Source organism: Pantherophis guttatus, chromosome 1 (assembly GCF_059756535.1).
Source record: "Pantherophis guttatus breed Tessera chromosome 1, ASM5975653v1, whole genome shotgun sequence".
Taxonomy (NCBI): Eukaryota; Metazoa; Chordata; class Lepidosauria; order Squamata; family Colubridae; genus Pantherophis; species Pantherophis guttatus.
The window spans coordinates 14,808,354-14,826,948 of NC_142063.1; the positions used below are offsets into that span (position 1 = coordinate 14,808,354).

At 42.6% G+C, this 18,595-nt stretch overlaps 1 protein-coding gene and 1 long non-coding RNA gene across 2 annotated transcripts; one reads left to right on the top strand and one right to left on the bottom strand.

The window, feature by feature from the left end:
• Positions 1 to 2,417: 2,417 nt before the first annotated feature.
• LOC148116336 (uncharacterized) lies at positions 2,418 to 3,576 on the bottom strand. The gene is made up of 2 exons (XR_015734173.1): positions 3,520 to 3,576; positions 2,418 to 2,938 (listed from the first exon to the last, which is right to left on the bottom strand). It is a non-coding gene; the product is annotated as an uncharacterized LOC148116336 (long non-coding RNA).
• A 4-nt stretch (positions 3,577 to 3,580) lies between these two features.
• Positions 3,581 to 8,935, top strand: RPS15 (ribosomal protein S15). Its single transcript, XM_060681995.2, has 4 exons — positions 3,581 to 3,740; positions 5,572 to 5,657; positions 6,846 to 7,080; positions 8,768 to 8,935. The coding sequence occupies exons 1-4, from the start codon at positions 3,738 to 3,740 to the stop codon at positions 8,879 to 8,881; spliced, it is 438 nt and encodes a 145-aa protein (XP_060537978.2). The 5' UTR covers positions 3,581 to 3,737; the 3' UTR covers positions 8,882 to 8,935.
• Positions 8,936 to 18,595: the final 9,660 nt, after the last annotated feature.

Sequence of the window (18,595 nt, forward strand, 5' to 3'; positions counted from 1 at the left end):
TGCTACTCTTAACACTCTTACTGACATTTGGTCAAGTTCCTTTCTAATTTCTCTCAGTACTCCATCAATTACTGTATTTTCTGGAGCTCCTTGGTAAACCAAGGATTGGTGAAGAGAGAAGTTACTAATAAAGGAGAATATTTGTACCTTAGGGTTGACATGAGTCCTTGGTGTTCTCTGAGCTTGGTGGTTTTCTTGCAGACGTTTCATTGCCCAAACTAGGTAACTGTCAGGGTTCCAAGTAACACCCCCAACAAAGGAAAACTCTTGAGGCTTGAGTTTCCTCAAAGTTTCATTTTATTAGAGATGTCATATTGGCATAGCTGGGAAAAATCTGAATCTGAAAGCTTCCAGGTTTTCCCCACCCAAAGGAAAGTTCAAGTCCCTGCCCACTGCACCCACATGTCCATCACAAGGTCCAATCAAAGCACCATCCCAACTGGAGATGCCTCCCAGTCACACTCCTCCAGGTGCAGGGCAAGATGTCCTTGACTCTCTGAGAAAAGAATGTTACTATGACCATATATCATTGCTGCTCCGTATAATCCCCCCTCTCAATTTCCCACAGTAGTAAATGTAGCAGGCCTGAAGGCCCAGTGCAAAAGATGGTTTCTAGGCCTGACATAACATCATCCGTGCTAGTTTAGTATAACCCCTCAGATAAGTCACTGATGGACAATCTTGCCAAGAGTTTTGGTTGCCTTTCTTCCAGAGTCTGACCAGATATCTGGCAGAATTGCCTACTAGATTGCTGAGAAAATCCCAAAAGTGCCCACTGAAATCCAGATGGATATACCTCTGACTAATCATTTTCCCATGGCCACACCCTGTGGAGATCAACTACAGTCCAAGTTTAATGTGGACTAGAAAGTGATGTAAGTGTGGCAATGGATGAACCACAGCGTCCTCCCATCATCAGATAAAATCCCGCCCGCTCAGATTAAAAGTGGGTTTTGGTCTACTCAATCTAGTTGCTGCCACTTAAAGCAGGGGTCTCCAACCTTGGCAACTTTACGACTTGTGGACTTCAACTCGCTGGCTGAGGAATTCTGGGAGTTGAAATTCACAAGTCGTAAAGTTGCCAAGGTTGGAGGCCCCTGACTTAAAGCAACTGGACATACTGCTGAATTGTAAACACATGTTTCTTTTTCACACCAAAGGTCTGTCTAATCCCAGATCCTTAAAAGTTTTCAAACATAGATTGAACAACCATTTGACCGGGATGATCCAAGGTCTTCTGCCTTGAGCAAGGGGTTGGACTAGGAGACATCCGAGGTCCCTTCCTACCTTGTTACTCTATGTTCATTCTGTATTTGCGTCTTACACAGGAAAACAAGAAGAAACCTGATTAGTTCTAACCATCTATTATCTGCCTAAAAATCATTTTCTACCTCTGAATCCGGAGGTACCATAAACATTTTGCAAGATTGCTATGATCTGTTCAATCAAACCTGGGTGAAAAAACACAGATGATCTGTATTTTTCTGCCATTTTTTATTTCTTTTTTACTCCTTGTTCATGGCATATAGATGCAGAGATCAGTTTCTAGTGGATGAAATGCCCCTGGGATTTATTGCAAATGATATAAGGTAAAGGTTCCCCTCGCACATATGTGCTAGTCATTCCTGACTCTAGGGGGCAGTGCTCATCTCCGTTTCAAAGCCGAAGAGCCAGCACTGTCCAATGACGCCTCTGTGGTCACGTGGCCGGCATGACTCAACGCCAAAGGCGCATGGAACGCTGTTACCTTCCCACCAAAGGTGGTCCCTATTTTTCTACTTGCATTTTTTACGTGCGTTTGAACTGCTAGGTTGACAGAAGCTGGGACAAGTAACGGAAGATCACCCCGTTATGTGGCACTAGGGCTTCGAACGGCTGAACTGCCGACCTTTTGATTGACAAGGTCAGCATCTTAGCCACTGAGCCACCGCGTCCCTGCAAATGATATAGGGCAAAGTTATTTTGATCTGATCCAAGTGGAATTTTACAGTCGGGAAGCAACAGGTGTCTAAGGCTTCTTTAATTCTCAAGGATCTATTGTGATAATTTATGTACCAAGGGCATAAGAGGTGCACCAAGGAAGCTATTGAAAATAAGTAGGTCTATGACTAGCTATCCTCATATGCTGCCTGCATAGGGGGTATATCAAAGGAGACTGCCCTGCCCCACTTATATGCTTTAAGATTGTAATCGGCCATATACATCCAGTACGTAAACCTTATGCATTGAAGATAACAGAAGTGATTTGCACCATAAAAGACAAAGACATGAAAAAAAAAGCTGCGTAACTGGGCAACCCACCTCACAGATTTGTTACATAATAAGATTATATGTATTCAAGGTGAGATCATATGTTATTTTTTTAAAACCAGACTTTTGAATTAGGCAGAGAAAGAATAATGTGTACCAGGCAATGGTGCAATTTAATTAATTTATTTATTTATTGGTTCGATTTATATGCCGCCCTTTTCCGGAGACTCAGGGCGGCTTACAATGCGTTAAGCAATAGCCTTCATACTTTTGTATATACCTGCTTAGTAGGGCTTTTGCCCCCCCCCAAAGCGGTGTTCTTTTTTATACAAAGTCAGCTTATTGCCCCCACAATCCGGGTCCTCATTTTACCTACCTCGAAAGGATGGAAGGCTGAGTCAACCTTGAGCCTGGTGAGATTTGAACTTGCTGTAATTGCAGTCAGCTGGTGTTACTTAACAGTGCTTTAGTCTGCTGCGCCACCAAGGCTCTTAAACTTAAGTGTTCTCAACATGCTGGGGCTGGGGAATTCTGGGAGTTGGAAATCCACACACCTTAAAAAGTTGCCAAGCTTGAGAAAATACTGTGCTAAAAAGTCTTCCTATAAACTCCCAACTTGTGAACCTTTTCCGTGGCTTTGAAGAATTGGCTATTTTCCCAGGGATTTGGGTCACGGGATAGATGAATTCTGAGGGAACATTAAAGTGGGTGGTTGTCTCTTAATCTTGTGTCAACTAGACCAGGGGTCTCCAACCTTGGCAACTTTAAGCCTGGTGGACTTCAACTCCCAGAATTCCCCAGCCAGCTTTGCTTTGCTGGCTGGGGGATTCTGGGAGTTGAAGTCCACCAGGCTTAAAGTTGCCAAGGTTGGAGACTCCTGTGCTAGACAGCTGTATAAAAGCATACATACATTTATATATAATATAATATAAATTTGCCATCCCTTGCATGAATGGAAAAACCCTAGTTAGTTTCTATCATCAGGGGCTCAAAAAGACCACAGATCAATCCAGCTTCCCAGTTTTTTTTTAAAAAAATCCCGGTAGCACCGTTTTAAAAATCTCCTTCCAAGAGATTTTGTAAAATCGTCCTGAATCTTTTCTATAATTAGCATTCCGGCGCCTTGAAATTATACACATGGTCAGTAACAAACATCCTCTTATCCCATTTACTATGATTTATTTTCCATTAAGACAATATTGTCTTATGGAGGAATCGAAACGGTTATATATATATATATATATAAAAAGAGCACAATAGTAATTCTACCTAAAACTTCTTTTCCGCATGCGCATCACGTCCTTTCCCCCAACTGTGGGCGGAAGTAATCGCTTCGAAGCTCGGAAAGTGGTGGGGGGAGAAAAGAGAGAGAAAAAGAAGCTGGGAAAATCGTCATTCTCGTGCGACCGGAACTGGTGGGTTCTCGCGATATCGAGAGCTGGGTCGCGCGAGAGTTCGGCCTTTTCTCGAAGAAGACTGCGGCAAAGATGGTGCGTATGATTTGGAGAGGGTTCCGCTCGGGCTTTGAAATCTGCATCCATCCGGCTGGAGAGAGAGGAAGGGCGGCCTCTTTGGGTCGCTTTAGTCGTGAAAAAGGGATGGGAGAAGGAGACGAGAAAGGCCGGGGACGGGAAGGAAGGGAAAATCGGGAGAAAATGGAAGAGAGATTAGCCAAAGCCGGAGGAATGGCTGGCGAGCATTATGTGTAGGCCCAGGACTAGCATATCCTGCTGTCATAAAAGCCTCCAAGCAGTATGTCGAGAGAGATCTGGAAAAGGCGTAAAAAAAAAAAAAAGCAGTGCCTCTGAGCATTGTCAGAGTTTCCCAAAGCCAGAAAAGGAAGGTGAAGGTTGCAATGAATAAATAAACGCTCACAATGCACGTGGTTTGGATTGGATTCCTTGAGCCTTTTAATAGCATTTTAGTGCTTGAATTCGCAGCTTGCTGACGGCCCATGGAGAAGTTTTTTTTTGGGGTGTGTGTGTGTGTGACAGTTATAGCAAGGGGGTTTCCTGCCTCGCCTTCTGAATTTCTTCCTTTTTGTTCGTCCATCGCAAAAAGGGATTTTTTTTTAAAATTTGATTTATATGCCGCCCTTCTCTGGAGACTCAGGGCGTCTTACAATGCGTTAAGCAATAGCCTTCATCCTTTTGTATATTTATACAAAGTCAGCTTATTGCCCCCACAAACTGGGTCCTCATTTCACCTACCTTAGAAAGGATGGAAGGTTGAGTCAACCTTGAGTCTGGTGGGATTTTGCAGTAACCTTCCCCTGGATTGGGGAGGGAATGAAGACGGATGTGGGGAATATAGAATTATGAATACAGTGAAGGACCAGAACTTGTTTTGCTAAGCGATATGGCATCAAGTGAGCCATGCCTGATTTTTATTGCCAGAGTCGTTAAGTAGATCATGCAGCCTGTGAGCAAATCCAGTTTCCCCCATTTACTTTGTTTGTTGAAAGCCCCCTGGGAACTGGATGATCATGTTAACCTAGAAAGCTGCAATCATTGTAAATACATGCTAGTTGCCAAGTGTCCACATTTTGTGCCATGTGACCAGAATGATGCTGGGACAGTTTTAAGTGTGAGGACCACTTAAATCACTTTTTTCAGCACTGTCATAAATAGTTAAAACAAATGGTTGTAAATCAGCTATCTGTAAGCATATTGGTAATGAGGTGTAGGCAGGGAAGGTTGATGGTCAGATAATAGGTTCACAGAATAAGAGAATAACAGTTTGAAGGGACCTTGGAGGTCTTCTAGTCCAACTCCCTGCTCAAGCATTTCAGACAAGATTGCCCAATCTCTTCTTAAAAACGTCCAGTATTGAAGCACCCACAACCTCTGGAGGCAAGTTATTCCACCGATTAATTATTCTGCCAGGAAATTTCTCCTTAGCTCTAGGTTGCTTCTCTCCTTGATTAGTTTCCACCCATTGCTTCTTGTCCTGCTCTCAGGTGCTTTGGAGAATAGCTTGACTTCCTCTTCTTTGTGGCAGCCCCTGAGATACTGGAACACTGCTATCATGTCTCCCCTATTCCTCCTTTTCATTAAACTAGACAAACCCAGTTCCTGCAACTGTTCTTCATATGCTTTAGCCTCCAGTCCCACATAATGTGATTAGCCACAATTTCTTACTTTGAATAAAGTTCTAGTTTAATAAACCACACTTGGCTGAATATATTAAATCATAAGGCATCTTTGACCAGATACGTAATAGGTTGGAGTTAAAAACAAAGGAGTGCATAGAGGTCCAGTTTACTTTACTACTACCCCATACTTCAGGATGCAATTATGTGTGTTTTTCTTTCTGCAACAGGCGGAAGTAGAACAGAAAAAGAAGCGAACCTTCAGGAAATTCACCTACCGAGGTGTTGATCTGGACCAGCTTCTCGACATGTCTTAGTAAGATCTCTCTTCTCTCATTTAACCACCTCTGCTCCTTTACTTCAGATTTGGCAGCCGGCATAACGATGAAGATTCAGTCTGAACCTGTTTAGCGAGGGCGTTGGGGCTTTAAAAGATAGATCTGTTCCAGAAGTAGAACTCTGGAGCACAATCTGGATAAAAAGCATTTTAAAAAAAAAAAAAATGATTTATATGCCTCCCTTCTCCGGAGACTCAGGGCAGCTTACAATGTGTTAAGCAATAGCTTTCATACTATTGCTTGAAAATCTTGAATTGGAAGTTGATTGGAGTGGCCTGATTGGAGAGAATAATGCTCATTGCATTATTGATAGTGTTATTTTGTTAAGTCCCACGGACAATTTGGGACGAGTTGTTCTACTTTTCTTGTAAGAGTTGGAGGCGTTGGCACTGATCCTGTCAGGCACAATGTCAAGGTTCCAAGTAATAGATCCATAGCAAGCAAAACTCCAAGGCAGGTGGATTCCTCAAAGGGTAGCTTTATTGGAAATATATTGGCACGTATCTGGTGAAAACCGACTCTGAGGGTGCCCGCGGTTTTCACCTAATTAAAAGTAAAAGTTTGTTCACTTTCCCAAAACAATCAGTGACATGGTCCAATCACAGCTCCATCTGGTTGCCTGGTGACATCACCCCTCCTTCCTCTGACCAGGTGTGAGGATGTCCTTGATTCCCAAGAGAAATTATTTTGTTTTGGCTGCAGAATCCCAGCTAACTCAATTCCCCCCTCCCTATCCCTCAGCTCCAATGTGGCAACACTGAAGCTCCAAGATGGCTTCGGTTAGGTCAGCTTCAAGGTTGACACACAAAGGATCAGAACCATATGTTAAGTTGCAATGCGAAAGATTTATTGCTCAAGCCAGAATCTGGTCAGCTAAAGTCTGGATTGGCACTAGATAAAGGTCAAGGGAATTCAAGGCAGGCTCTGGACTTGGATTGCTTGTGGCAATGTAAGGGACTCTAAGCTGATGACATATTTAACTCCATCCCCAGCTGTGACTGCGCTACTCCTACAGATCCCTCTCCCCCTTCTAGAATTTGGCTCTCATTCCAAGATCCACCCAATTGGAAACGATTTTCACTATCCCGCAGGGTCCCTTGAACTTAATTCATGTTGGATGGCAGGCATCACTTTTGACCTGACAGGGCCTCTCTCCTCCTTTCCAGTGAGCAGCTGATGCAGTTGTACAGCGCCCGCCAGCGCCGGAGGCTGAATCGTGGTCTGCGCCGCAAACAGCACTCGTTGCTCAAACGGCTCCGTAAAGCCAAGAAGGAGGCTCCTCCCATGGAAAAGCCAGAAGTGGTGAAGACCCACTTGCGCGACATGATCATTCTTCCGGAGATGGTGGGCAGCATGGTGGGCGTGTACAATGGAAAGACCTTCAACCAAGTGGAGATAAAGGTGAGGAATTACAGGCTGGGAGAGGAGGTAGGGATCCATTTTAGATCTCCCCAAATGAGCCATGTTTCTGCAGGCAAGACAAACAGTTGATAAAGGTTAAGGTTCCCCTCGCACATATGTGCTAGTCGTTCCCGACTCTAGGGGGTGGTGCTCATTTCCGTTTCAAAGCCGAAGAGCCAGCGCTGTCCGAAGACATCTCCATGGTCATGTGGCCGGCATGACTAAATGCCAAAGGCGCACGGAATGCTGTTACCTTCCCACCAAAGGTGGCCCCTATTTTTCTACTTGCATTTTTTACATGCTTTCGAACTGCTAGGTTGGGAGAAGCTGGGACAAGTAATGGGAGCACTAGGGATTTGAACCGCTGAACTGCCAGCCTTTTGATCGACAATCTCAATGTCTTAGCCACTGAGTCACTGCGTCCCTTAAATAAAAATAAAATAAATAAAATAACAATTCCTTTACCCCTGTTGGAAGTGGGACATCAGTTGTGGCGGGGATTAGACCACAGGTGTCCAACCTAGCAACTTTTTAAGTCCTGTAGATTTCAACTCCCAGAATTCCCCAGCCAGCCATGCTGTTTGTAGAAGCAAAATTAAGTCTTATTTGACTATACTCCTTCCCTCCCCACTATACTCCTTTCCCCAGCATGGCTGGCTGGGGAATTCTGGGAGTTGAAATCCACAAATCTTAAAAACTGCCAGACTTGGACACTCCAGTTTAGACCTTGAAACTTTATAAGAGCAAGGAAAAGGGAGAAGCTACATTGAAGCAAAATTCTGTTTGAAACGAACTGGCAGCTGCACCAAATCCTGGAAAGACAGAATGCCTGATTTAATCAATTTATTTTATTAAACACAGGTTGCTTCAGTTGTCCACTGACTGCCTTACAATCCCACTATATATAAACAAGAATAGCAAGTACGTCAGCAAGATTTAACACATTTGCTGTCATTATTACAACTTCTGAAATGTATCCACTGGATCATAACAGCAAATTTTTTTTAAAAATTCAGAGTTTGTTCTATTTGAATGACTTAATTCCCCTCCAAATCCGCCCCGTGTTGCAAAACCTCTTTAGACAATAAATCTTGTGGAATATTGTGAGGGAGTTTCTCTATATACAGGTAGACCTCAACTTACTGTTGCTAAGCGAGATGGTAGTTAAGTGGGCTTTGTCCCATTTTGCAACCTTTCTTGCCACAGTTAAGTGAATGACCGCTTGGTTTTTAACACTTGTTAAGTGAATCTGGCTTCCCTCTTGACTTTGCTTGTCAGAAGATCGCAAAAGGGGATTACATGACCCCAGGACATTGCAGCCATCATAAATACATGCCAGTTGCCAAGCATCTAAATTTTGATCATGTGACCATGGGAATGCTGCAATGGTCATAAGTCACTTTTTTCAATACTGTTGTAATGTTGAACAGTCACTAAAAGAATGATTGTAAGTTGAGGACTACCTGTACTTTAGCTTTGGATCTAATGAGTTTTTTTAATTAACAGAAAATGTGCTGTGACATTTCTTTTGTATCCATAATACCTATTTGCTGCCTAATTTATAAAACTACTTTTCTCCCACTTCCTTCTTGAAAGACTCACCTTTACATTCCTTTCTATTATATTTTTCATGGAGACAAATGTGTTTTTTTTTTAATTTAATTTAATTTTTATTTTCCTCTTTCAGCCTGAAATGATTGGCCACTATTTGGGAGAATTTTCCATCACATACAAGCCAGTGAAACATGGTCGACCTGGAATCGGGGCCACTCACTCATCTCGGTTCATTCCTCTGAAATAAGAAGAGTTTTGGGGAAGGGTATTTTTATGTGTAAATAAAAACATTTCCCAAACAGCTGGCTGGTCTCATCTTTGGCTAGGAAGGGCCCCGATTCACTTCAGTCGTACTTTTGAGTTTGTAGGATTTTCAGTTGTTCTTGTAGTAGTTAAGAGGAGTGGAACCATAATATAACATGATTTTTTTTCTCCATTTGGGTGGGGGGCGGGGAAAGGAGTATAGTCAAATAAGACTTAATTTTGCTTCTACAAACAGGAAGCTGCCTACCATATTTTTCAGACTATAAGATGCATCTAAATTTAGAAGAGGAAAACAAAAGTTTTTGGTCTACCTTTTTGGGGGCCTTTTTCAGTCTTTTTTTCAACCTGTTTCCAGGACTTTTTGCAGCCCATTTTTGGGGGTTTCTTTGGCCCGTTTTTGAGGCTTTTTTGGGGCTCGTTTTCAAGGCCTTTTTGGGGCTCGTTTTCAAGGCTTTTGTGGCCCATTTCTGAGGCACTTTTCGGCCCATTTTTTCTCAAAAAAAAACGGGCTGAAAAAAACTTCAAAAGCAGGCCAAAAAAAGCCTAGAAAATAGGCAAGAAAAAGACTGAAAAAAGGCCAGGAAACGGGACATGTGGAGGCCAAAAAAACGGCTGGCAGGTGGGCAGGGCTTCGGCAATATTCGGTCTATTATTTATTTATTATTTAAATTTTTATACCGGTCTATAAGACGCACAGACATTTTCGCCCCCTTTGGGAAGACAAAAAAGTGTGTCTTATAGTCCAAAAAATACAGTATTTGTCTACTCGGTACCAGCTTTATAAGGAGGAGTGCTTTATACGTCTGTAGGGATTCTCGGTCATCCAGGTCATGGTTGTCCCAAAGGTGCTTTTTCAGGAGGCAACTGGTCTTCCTTGGTTTTATTTTTTAAGTCTCCATCATCCTTTTAATATGCATTTGTTTTTGATCTCTAATTTGTTTTACCAAATTCTCCTCATTTTGCACGAAGCCAGTTTTTTGATCTTCCTTCCATCTAGCTTGGAAGTTGACCGTACTGAAACCATGTATAAATTATATCTTCTTCTCTCAATGTATCTAAAGGTTTCAAATACATTACCCCCCTTTCCATAATAAGAAGCTCTTTATAGGTAATCACCTCCTGTTTTTGTTCTATACTTATATTTTCTATTGCATGTCTAGGATTTGCCCATACAGGTATCTTATAATTTAACTTATATTGATATTTTTTCCAAACCCTCAACAAAGCATTTCTAAGTATATGGGCCTTAAATACTTTATCCACTTTTTTGTCATATAACAAATAGGCATGCCATCCATATAACAAATCATAACCTTCTAGATTCAAAATTCTCCCCACAGTTAAGTTAAACCAGTCACTAATTTGTGATAAGACCGCTGCTTCATAATATAATCTTAAATTAGGCATTTTGAGACCCCCTCTTTCACGTGTATCTTGTATAATTTTCATTTTTATTCTGGGTTTTTTCCCAGCCCAAATCAAAGTATTAACACCTTTCTGCCATTCCATGAGATTTTCATCTTTCTTAAGCACAGGTATCATTTGGAACAAAAATAAAAATCTAGGTAACACATTCATTTTAATTGCTGCAATTCTTCCCAATAAAGACAACTGTAATTTTTTCCAATTCTCGATATCCTTCTGTACCTTCTGCCAAAGAACCTCATAGTTATTTTTGTATAATTTTGTATTTGAAGCTGCTATGTACACTCCTAGATATTTAACCTTTTTAGCTATTTCAAAATCTGTTATTCTTGCTAGTTTATCTCTTTCAAGTATAGACATATTTTTAATTATCATCTTTGTCTTATGTGAATTAACTTTAAATCCTGATACTTTCCCGTATTGATCAATTATATCCAATATATATGGAGCCGACTCTATAGGTTGGGATAAGGTAACAACCAAATCATCTGCAAATGCTCTTAATCTATAATCTTGATGTCTAATTACAATACCCTTCAATTTTTCTGAGTCACGTATCTTATTCAATAGCACTTCCAAAGTCAAGATAAACAACAATGGGGACAGAGGACACCCCTGCCTTGTTCCTTTCTCAATTCTAAAAACCTCTGTTAAACCTCCATTGACTATAATTTGTGCTGTTTGCTGCTGGTATATCGCTCTAATTGATTGTGTAAAATATTCCCCAAAATGCATTTTCTCTATTATTTTAAACAAGAATTGCCAGTTCAAGCGATCAAATGCCTTCTCTGCATCCAAAAATATAAACGCTGCAGGGACTTGGTTATTTTTTTCCAAATATTCCAGTAAGTTTACAATTTGTCTAACATATTTCATTTGTCTCCCTTTTATAAACCCTGATTGGTCATTATGAATTATTTGTTGCATAACTGGAATTAATCTATTAGCTAGTATCTTAGCAAAAATCTTGTAATCAGTATTCAAAAGTGAAATTGGCCTAAAATTCTCAGGTTTGATGGAATTTTGATCCTCCTTTGGAATTAGTGAGACAAGAGCTGTCTTCCAGGAAGGTGGTACTCCTCCTCCTACCTGTATTTTATTAAATAAGATTTTGAGTGGTTCTAACATTTCAAATTGTAAATGTTTATAATAAACAGCTGTTAGTCCATCTGTTCCCGGAGCCTTACCTATTTTTAATTGTTTAATTACCCCAACAATTTTCCTCGGAAGTTATTGGCTGATTCAATCTCTCTCTGTTCCAGCGTTAATTCAGGAATATCTATCTTTAAATATCTATCAATATCAGCATCTTGAATTGCATCTTTAGCATATAACTTTGTATAGAACTCCAAAAAAGCCTTTTTTATTAAATTCTGTTGGTAAATCTCCTTACCTCTAAATTCTATCTTGTCTATAATACGTGATTTTTGTTTTTTTCTCATCGTGTAAGCCAACCATCTCCCAGGTTTATTAGCATTACAGAATGTATTATGTCTGGCATATTGTATGCTGGTTGCTACTTGCCCAGCCATTAACATATTAAATTGCTCTCTTAAGATATTGATCATATCTTTTGCCTTTTTGTCTCCCGGGTTAGTTCTAAGCAATTGTTCTTTCTTTTTAATTTCCTCCTCTATCTCTTTCCGTCTGTTTTGTTGTTTTAGTCTATATTTATTGTTCAAAAAAATTAATGTTCCTCTCATATATGCCTTACTCGCATCCCATACCATCTCCATCGAGGTACCTTTATTCATATTGTTAACAAAAAATTCTTTCATTTGTTTTTTAAGTTCACTCAAGTTGTCTTCATATCTAATAAATTCTCATTTAACCTCCAAGACCTCCTTTCCCCTCTTTCCTGCTCTAGTTCCACCCAAGCCGGGCTATGATCAGTTAAAGTTCTTGGACATATCTTCGTATTCTTCACCCTAGAAAAAAGATCATTTGTGGTTAATATAAAATCAATCCTAAAAAAAGATTGATGCCTATCTGAAAAAAAAGTAAAATCACTTTCCAATACGTTCCTTTCTCTCCAAATGTCTCTGAGCTCCATATCCTCCAAAATATCAAAAAAAGATTTAGGCAACTTAGCACGCATGGATATCTTGGAAAGACTTTTTTTATCTTTCTGGGTATTTATTACCCCATTCCAATCACCCATTAAAAGTAAAGATCTATAGTCCCATTGTAGTATTTTAGTATGTAAAAGTTTATAAAATTTGTCTTGTTGATTAGGTGCATATACTCCAATTACAAGCAGCTTCCCATTCTGTGTTATTAATTCAATTGCAATATATCTACCTTGAGTGTCAGCCTCAATTAAATTGGCCAATAAGCCTCTTTTAACATATATAACTGGGCCATTTTTCTTCTCTGGTGCTGATGCCACAAAATGTGTACCTAATTTCGAATTTATCAAGTACTTTTGATCTGAGGATTTAATATGCGTTTCTTGCAAACAAATAATATCATTCTGAAATTGCTTCAAGTAGTGAAATATTTTCTTTCTTTTTTGTGGAGAATTTAAACCGTTGACATTCCAAGATAAGAATTTATTTGCCATCTCTGGGCCCTCCAAGCTTTGAGAGCATCAGCTGAACCTCCTCCGCCATTTTGGACTTCGGCCTAGCTCCTCCCACTGCTTGTGTTTTTTGGACTTGTTGGGTTGAATCTTGAGGCTGTCGTGCCAGATGTTGTTTGTAAGTGGCTCTTGTCAATCGTTGATCTTTTGGCAACTCTATCATCTTTAATGGTTCAAGGGTTGGTGGTGGACCCCCACTCAACAATAAATCTTCCAAATTGGCTCCTCCAGCTAGTGCTTGAGCGTAGGTTTGTGGTTGCCCTCCATCTTTCTCTTGTATCATTTCCAATTGCTTTCTAGCACCCCCTGGTGAGGGTGGCCGTCCAGCCTTTAAAACATTAGCGTAAAAATCTTTTGCCTTTCCAACTGTGTTTAAGCGATATCTTTGCCCAGCGTACGTCACTATTATCCCAAATGGGACATCCCATCTGTACTGGAGCTGCTGGTTTCTTAATTCATTCACCAAAAAACCAAACTGCTTTCTGTCTCTTAACATTTTAGGAGGAAGCTCTTTCAGGACCACCAGCTCTTGTCCATCCACTTTAATCTTGTTTCTGTAAGAAGCTTGCAGAATGTCATTTCTAATTCTCCTTGTTGTGAAATAAATCACCACATCTCTTGGTAGCTGCTTTTGTTTTGCCAGCCAGGAGTTAACCCTATAGATTTTGTCCATTTGAATTGCCACATCTTCTGGCCTTTCTGAAATCAGCTCTGCTAAAGCATTGGAACAAATATCTTTTAAATTTTCACCACTCTTTTCTTTCAAACCTCTCAGCCTCAGAGCAAATTCCATTGATCTGTATTGTAACATAACCATTTCATCATCCACTTTCTCTGTTTGTATCATAACCTCTCCTAATTTAGTTGCAAGCTCCAAATTAGCATCATCAATTTCCCGTACTCTCTCCTCAATCTTTAACATATGATTAGCCAGTCCTGAAACTGCAAAAACAATGTCATCTCTTATTGCATCATGTTTTTCCTCCACCACATCTTTAATTTTCTTTAACTCCTCTGAAAATTCTTTCATCATTTCTGCCTGGTTGTTCAGGGCACCCATTATAAATTCTTTAAGGTCTTGTGACTGTGTATCAGCCGGAAGTTGTTGTTTTTGAGTCACTACAGGGGAACCTCCTCCCCCTTTAGAAGTTGGTGGCTTTAGTTGTTTAGCAGCCATTTTATTTTAAAATGAGTTTTTTCCTTTTACAGCCACAAAGTCTTATAAACAGTCTTACAATGTCTATTTCAGAGTTTTTTCAAAATAAACAGTCCTCTCTTCAAACTATTCTCAGTCCCCAGCAATTTTCTCTTCAGGCAGAAGACTCTTTATTTTTTATTTTATTTTTATTTTATTGAATTTCTATACCGCCCTACTCCCCGAAGGACTCAGGGCGGTGCACAGCCATGAAATAAAACACATAGATATACAAAACTCTTAACAAGCAATTTCCCTTTAACTTTCACTTTCCCTTCCGCCCATAACAAAGGCTTCCTCTCCAGCCTCCAGCTCAGGAAAGCTCTGTTTGCAACAATGTATTCACGGAGTTAAGTTCTGTTTCTTTTAAAAAGCTTGCACTCTTGCTTCCGCTCTGTCTGCCTTGTTGAAAATCATTAGAACTCACTGTTTGCCGGCAGAATTGGACGCAGACGTCTAGCTCTGGTTAGCAGAGGCACCAGCGATCCAGAGCAATGGGAGGGCTGAACTGGGGAGCTCTCACCCTCCGAGTCCCTGGAATTAATCCAGGGACTTTCGGGGAGCTCTACCCACCCCCTCCGACTCTCCTCTCCTTCTTTGCCCGAAGGAGAGTTTTTTCAAACCGCCGGACAGCAGTTTAACGCTGTCAGGGTGGTTTTTACAGATCGGGTGGCTGGCGGTCAATGGAGACCGTCCTCGACGTCCGCAGAGCCACTGGAAGTCCTTGGTTTTATTTTTTAAGAACCGTCTTCAAAGGCCAAAAAAAAAAAAAAAATTCTAGTTGCCTCCTGAAAAAGCAGCTTTGGGATGGCTCTATAACTGGCCACTTTCATTTGGGGTTGTGGGCTTGTGCTTGCAAGGCTCAGGCTTATAGATAGCCCTTGACCTTACGACTGAGAGAACAGTTGTCTGGGAATGATTGCAAATTGATTGTGCATTTACATTTGGGAGCAATACACACAACTGGCAAGATGAATATTGCCTCACATCCACTGCCAAACAAATGGGGAAGACAAGGTGAGGCAACACAAGGTGAGGGAAGATGGCACAACTTTGGGTGCTGCCAACACGAAGGAGAAAGGGAGGGTCCCGCTGGTCCACAGGTTAATTGCCCCACCTCACCTCTGCCAGGTGTGTAAACACTGACTTTCCCTGTTAGCCAAAGTCTTTCCCGAAAATACTTAAAAAGATGCAAATAGAGTCATGGGGAAGACACCGCACAGAGCATTTCCTACAACTGCCTTCTGCCAAGCCTGGTCTTGTCCAGATGCTCTCCAGTGGGGGGGCGTTGTTTCTCCACTCATTTCTTCCCTGGGGATCAACAATCTCCCATGGCAGACCTACTGGGTTGCAACCCACCAAGCCCAGAGCGTTCTGTGGGGACGAGTCCTCTGGAAGGGTCCTGGTCGGAGGGGGTCCCCTCAGTGAAGATCCCCACGGAAGGGTCCTGAAGGGCTGCTTCAATCCCCAGGGCTGGGAGCATTTTGGAGGGGAGGGGGCTTTACTGTCCTAGGAGAGACTAAAGGAAAATTCCAGCTTCAGCCTCACCCCACTTCTGGCCCACAGTCCTGAGGGACCTTGAGATCCTGGACTTGATGGTGTTCTTCTGCAGGGGAGATTTCCAGCTCTTGGCTGCAGAGGAGCTTCCTGGCCTGCAGCACGCCCGACGGCAAAGGCCAAATACCAGTCAGAGGCCACACCAGATGCCAGTCCGGAGAGCAGCAGCCCAGACCCATCTGGTCCTAAAGGGAAACCTCTGGGCTCCTGATCCCCAAGTCGAGGCCTGAAAACAGCTGGAAGCAGCTGCCCCTCCCTACAGCTGTGCCGGCTAACTTCAGCCAGATGCAGATTTTCCCACCAAGATGGCCACAACTGTTCTCTTAAACGTGAGTTGCCCAAAGTCATGTTGAAGATGACTAGGTGGCTCAGTGGCTTGACAAGACGCCTAACTAGGTGGCTCAGTGGCCAATACACTGAGCTTGTCGAGCAGAAAGGTCAGCAGTTCAAATCCCTAGTACAGGTCTCCTGTGTGAGCAGGGGGTTGGACTAGATGACCTCCAAGGTCCCTTCCAACTCTGTTATAGACTCTTTGGGCTGAGTCGCTCTTGGGATCCAATCTGGGTCTTTCCTTTCTTCTTCTTCTTCGGCTTCCATTTAGGCATTCACACCTACGTGAAGCCTGGGAAAGCAATTTTCCCCCCTTGGCCATCGTATCTCGGATTTAGCGGAATCACCTTCTGATCAAGCAGATTGCGTGTTTCCCGAGAAGCCACACAAACCGAGATTAGAGAACACTTTTCTAAGCTAAAAGAAGCCTTGACGGGGCTGGGAAAATGGTTTTCTTTCCTTGGGGAACGTTGCCAAGACTATTCGGCTGGCAGAGGGAAGCCTGTCCAGCACCCCCTCCAGCACGCCCCTTTGGCACCCAAAGTTGTTTTGGGAAGCAATTCTATAACCTAGAGTAGCCACCACCCCTACCACCCATTTTTTAAAACGTTTTTCATTAATAATTCAAAATTAAAAACATTGGACAAAGATATGACATCACTGGTCCCAAGCATCTTCCAACACTTTAAACTAAAACATAATATACTCATAACAATATGCTAATATGTTTCTTAAACCTTATACGTTATTTAAACATAATATAATAATAATTCATACCTTATTTCTATACAATTATACATATCTATACATATATGTACCTATCCATACAATTCACATACACATTTAACTATAATAACGTATATATTTCTAGTCTAACACTAAACATTTGTCTCGGCTATCCTCCTTTTGTCTAACCATTCGTAGAATTTTATCCAGATTTTATAATACGATGTTTCGCTTTTATCCTCGAGTTCCGAAGTGAGTCTATCCATTTCTGCGCAGTTGAAAATTTTTAGTAGTACTGTATTTCCTCTTCAGGTGGGGTATCTTTCTCCTTCCACTTCTGAGCAAAAGTTATTGGTGCCGCTGTAAGTGTATGCAGTAGTAGATAATTTATGTCCGTCCTAGTTGGGCCATTATTAGGCCCTATGACTTAACATGCTTGCCCTGCCAGTTTCTGTTCGATGGAGGCGGTTCCCACCTATTTTCCATCTATCCGCTTGCCTGTACTATCCATCTGTACGCTGCCTGTATGAATATTGTGGACAGCTTACTTTCTTCTGGAGACTTTGGACCTGGCTCTGTTTGTTATCTAGCACGCTGGCTGTATGGAAAATGGCAGCTTACGGGAGGACGAACGGAGCCGGTTTCTATCATTGTTTCACCACCGATGGGATGTACCATCTCCCCCATGGCTAGTTGGCCAACCATCGTGAGAGGCTGGTTGGACGATTACCCTCGAATTGGTTGGAACATTGGACTCCCCCACTGCCATGAGAGGACAGTGGAGACTCTCCCATTTATGGTCAACCTGCCTTTTTTCAGGACAATTTGGACTATCATGGAGCCCTTGGCCATACCTTATCACTACCTCAGAGCTTAGATTACTTAAGGGCATAACTTCTTGCATTGCGAGACTCCCCCCTCTCACAAGCCTGGCCCTCCACGTTATTGAGGGCCTACCCAGAGATGTGGCATGCAGCGAAGAGGGGGTTGAGGGGCTTTTTATGTAAATTTTTGGATAAATTTTTAAGGGGTCCCGGGGGGGGAGGGTAAAATTGGAACTAGGGTTGTGGGTTTGGGGGATAACCCACCAAGGGGAAGATCGGGCCTGGCCACTATGCGCGGTGGGGGGGGAGATCCGGAGGAAATGGGGGGGGGTCGAGCTTGTCCAGATTGTATTTTTACCATTGGTACTGTGAGGGGGAGGGGTAGATATGGCGGGAGCAGGGGGCCATATGTTAAGGGAGCGCGCATCCGCTGTCTTCAAACGGTAGCGTGCTCCGGCCCCCAAGGCTCCACTCGTTCTCCAGGTTGCACAGACCCTCAGGGCCCGGGCCTTCGACTGATGTTGTGCAACGCCAGGTCCGTAGTAAATAAAGCCCCCCTCATTTGTGATCTTGTTCAGGAGGGGGGAGCGGACCTGGCGGGTATTACGGAGACCTGGTTGGGCCTGGAGGGAGGGGTTCCTCTGGTAGAAATGTGCCCACCAGGCTTCCACGCATTCCATCAGCCGAGGTCACAGGGGAGGGGTGGGGGAGTAGCGGTTATTATTAGAGAAGGCCTTAGGCCGAGGGAGGCCACTGTTCCTCAGACAGCCGGTTGTGAGACCCTCCTTGTGAAGTGGGGTCATGGGGTTCAGATGGGTTTGCTGATCATGTAATTGGCTCCCGGCCACGTGGCAGCAGCCCTGCCTGAGCTACTCAATGTTATCGCCGCGGTGGCGGTTGATACCCCCAGACTTATGGTCATGGTGGATTTTAACCTGCCGTCCGTGGGTGAGGCGTCTGAGGTGGCTCGGGAGTTCATGGCTTCCATGATGGCTATGGACCTGACCCAGCTAATTCATGGCCCTACGCACATGGGGGGAAACACACTGGACTTGGTTT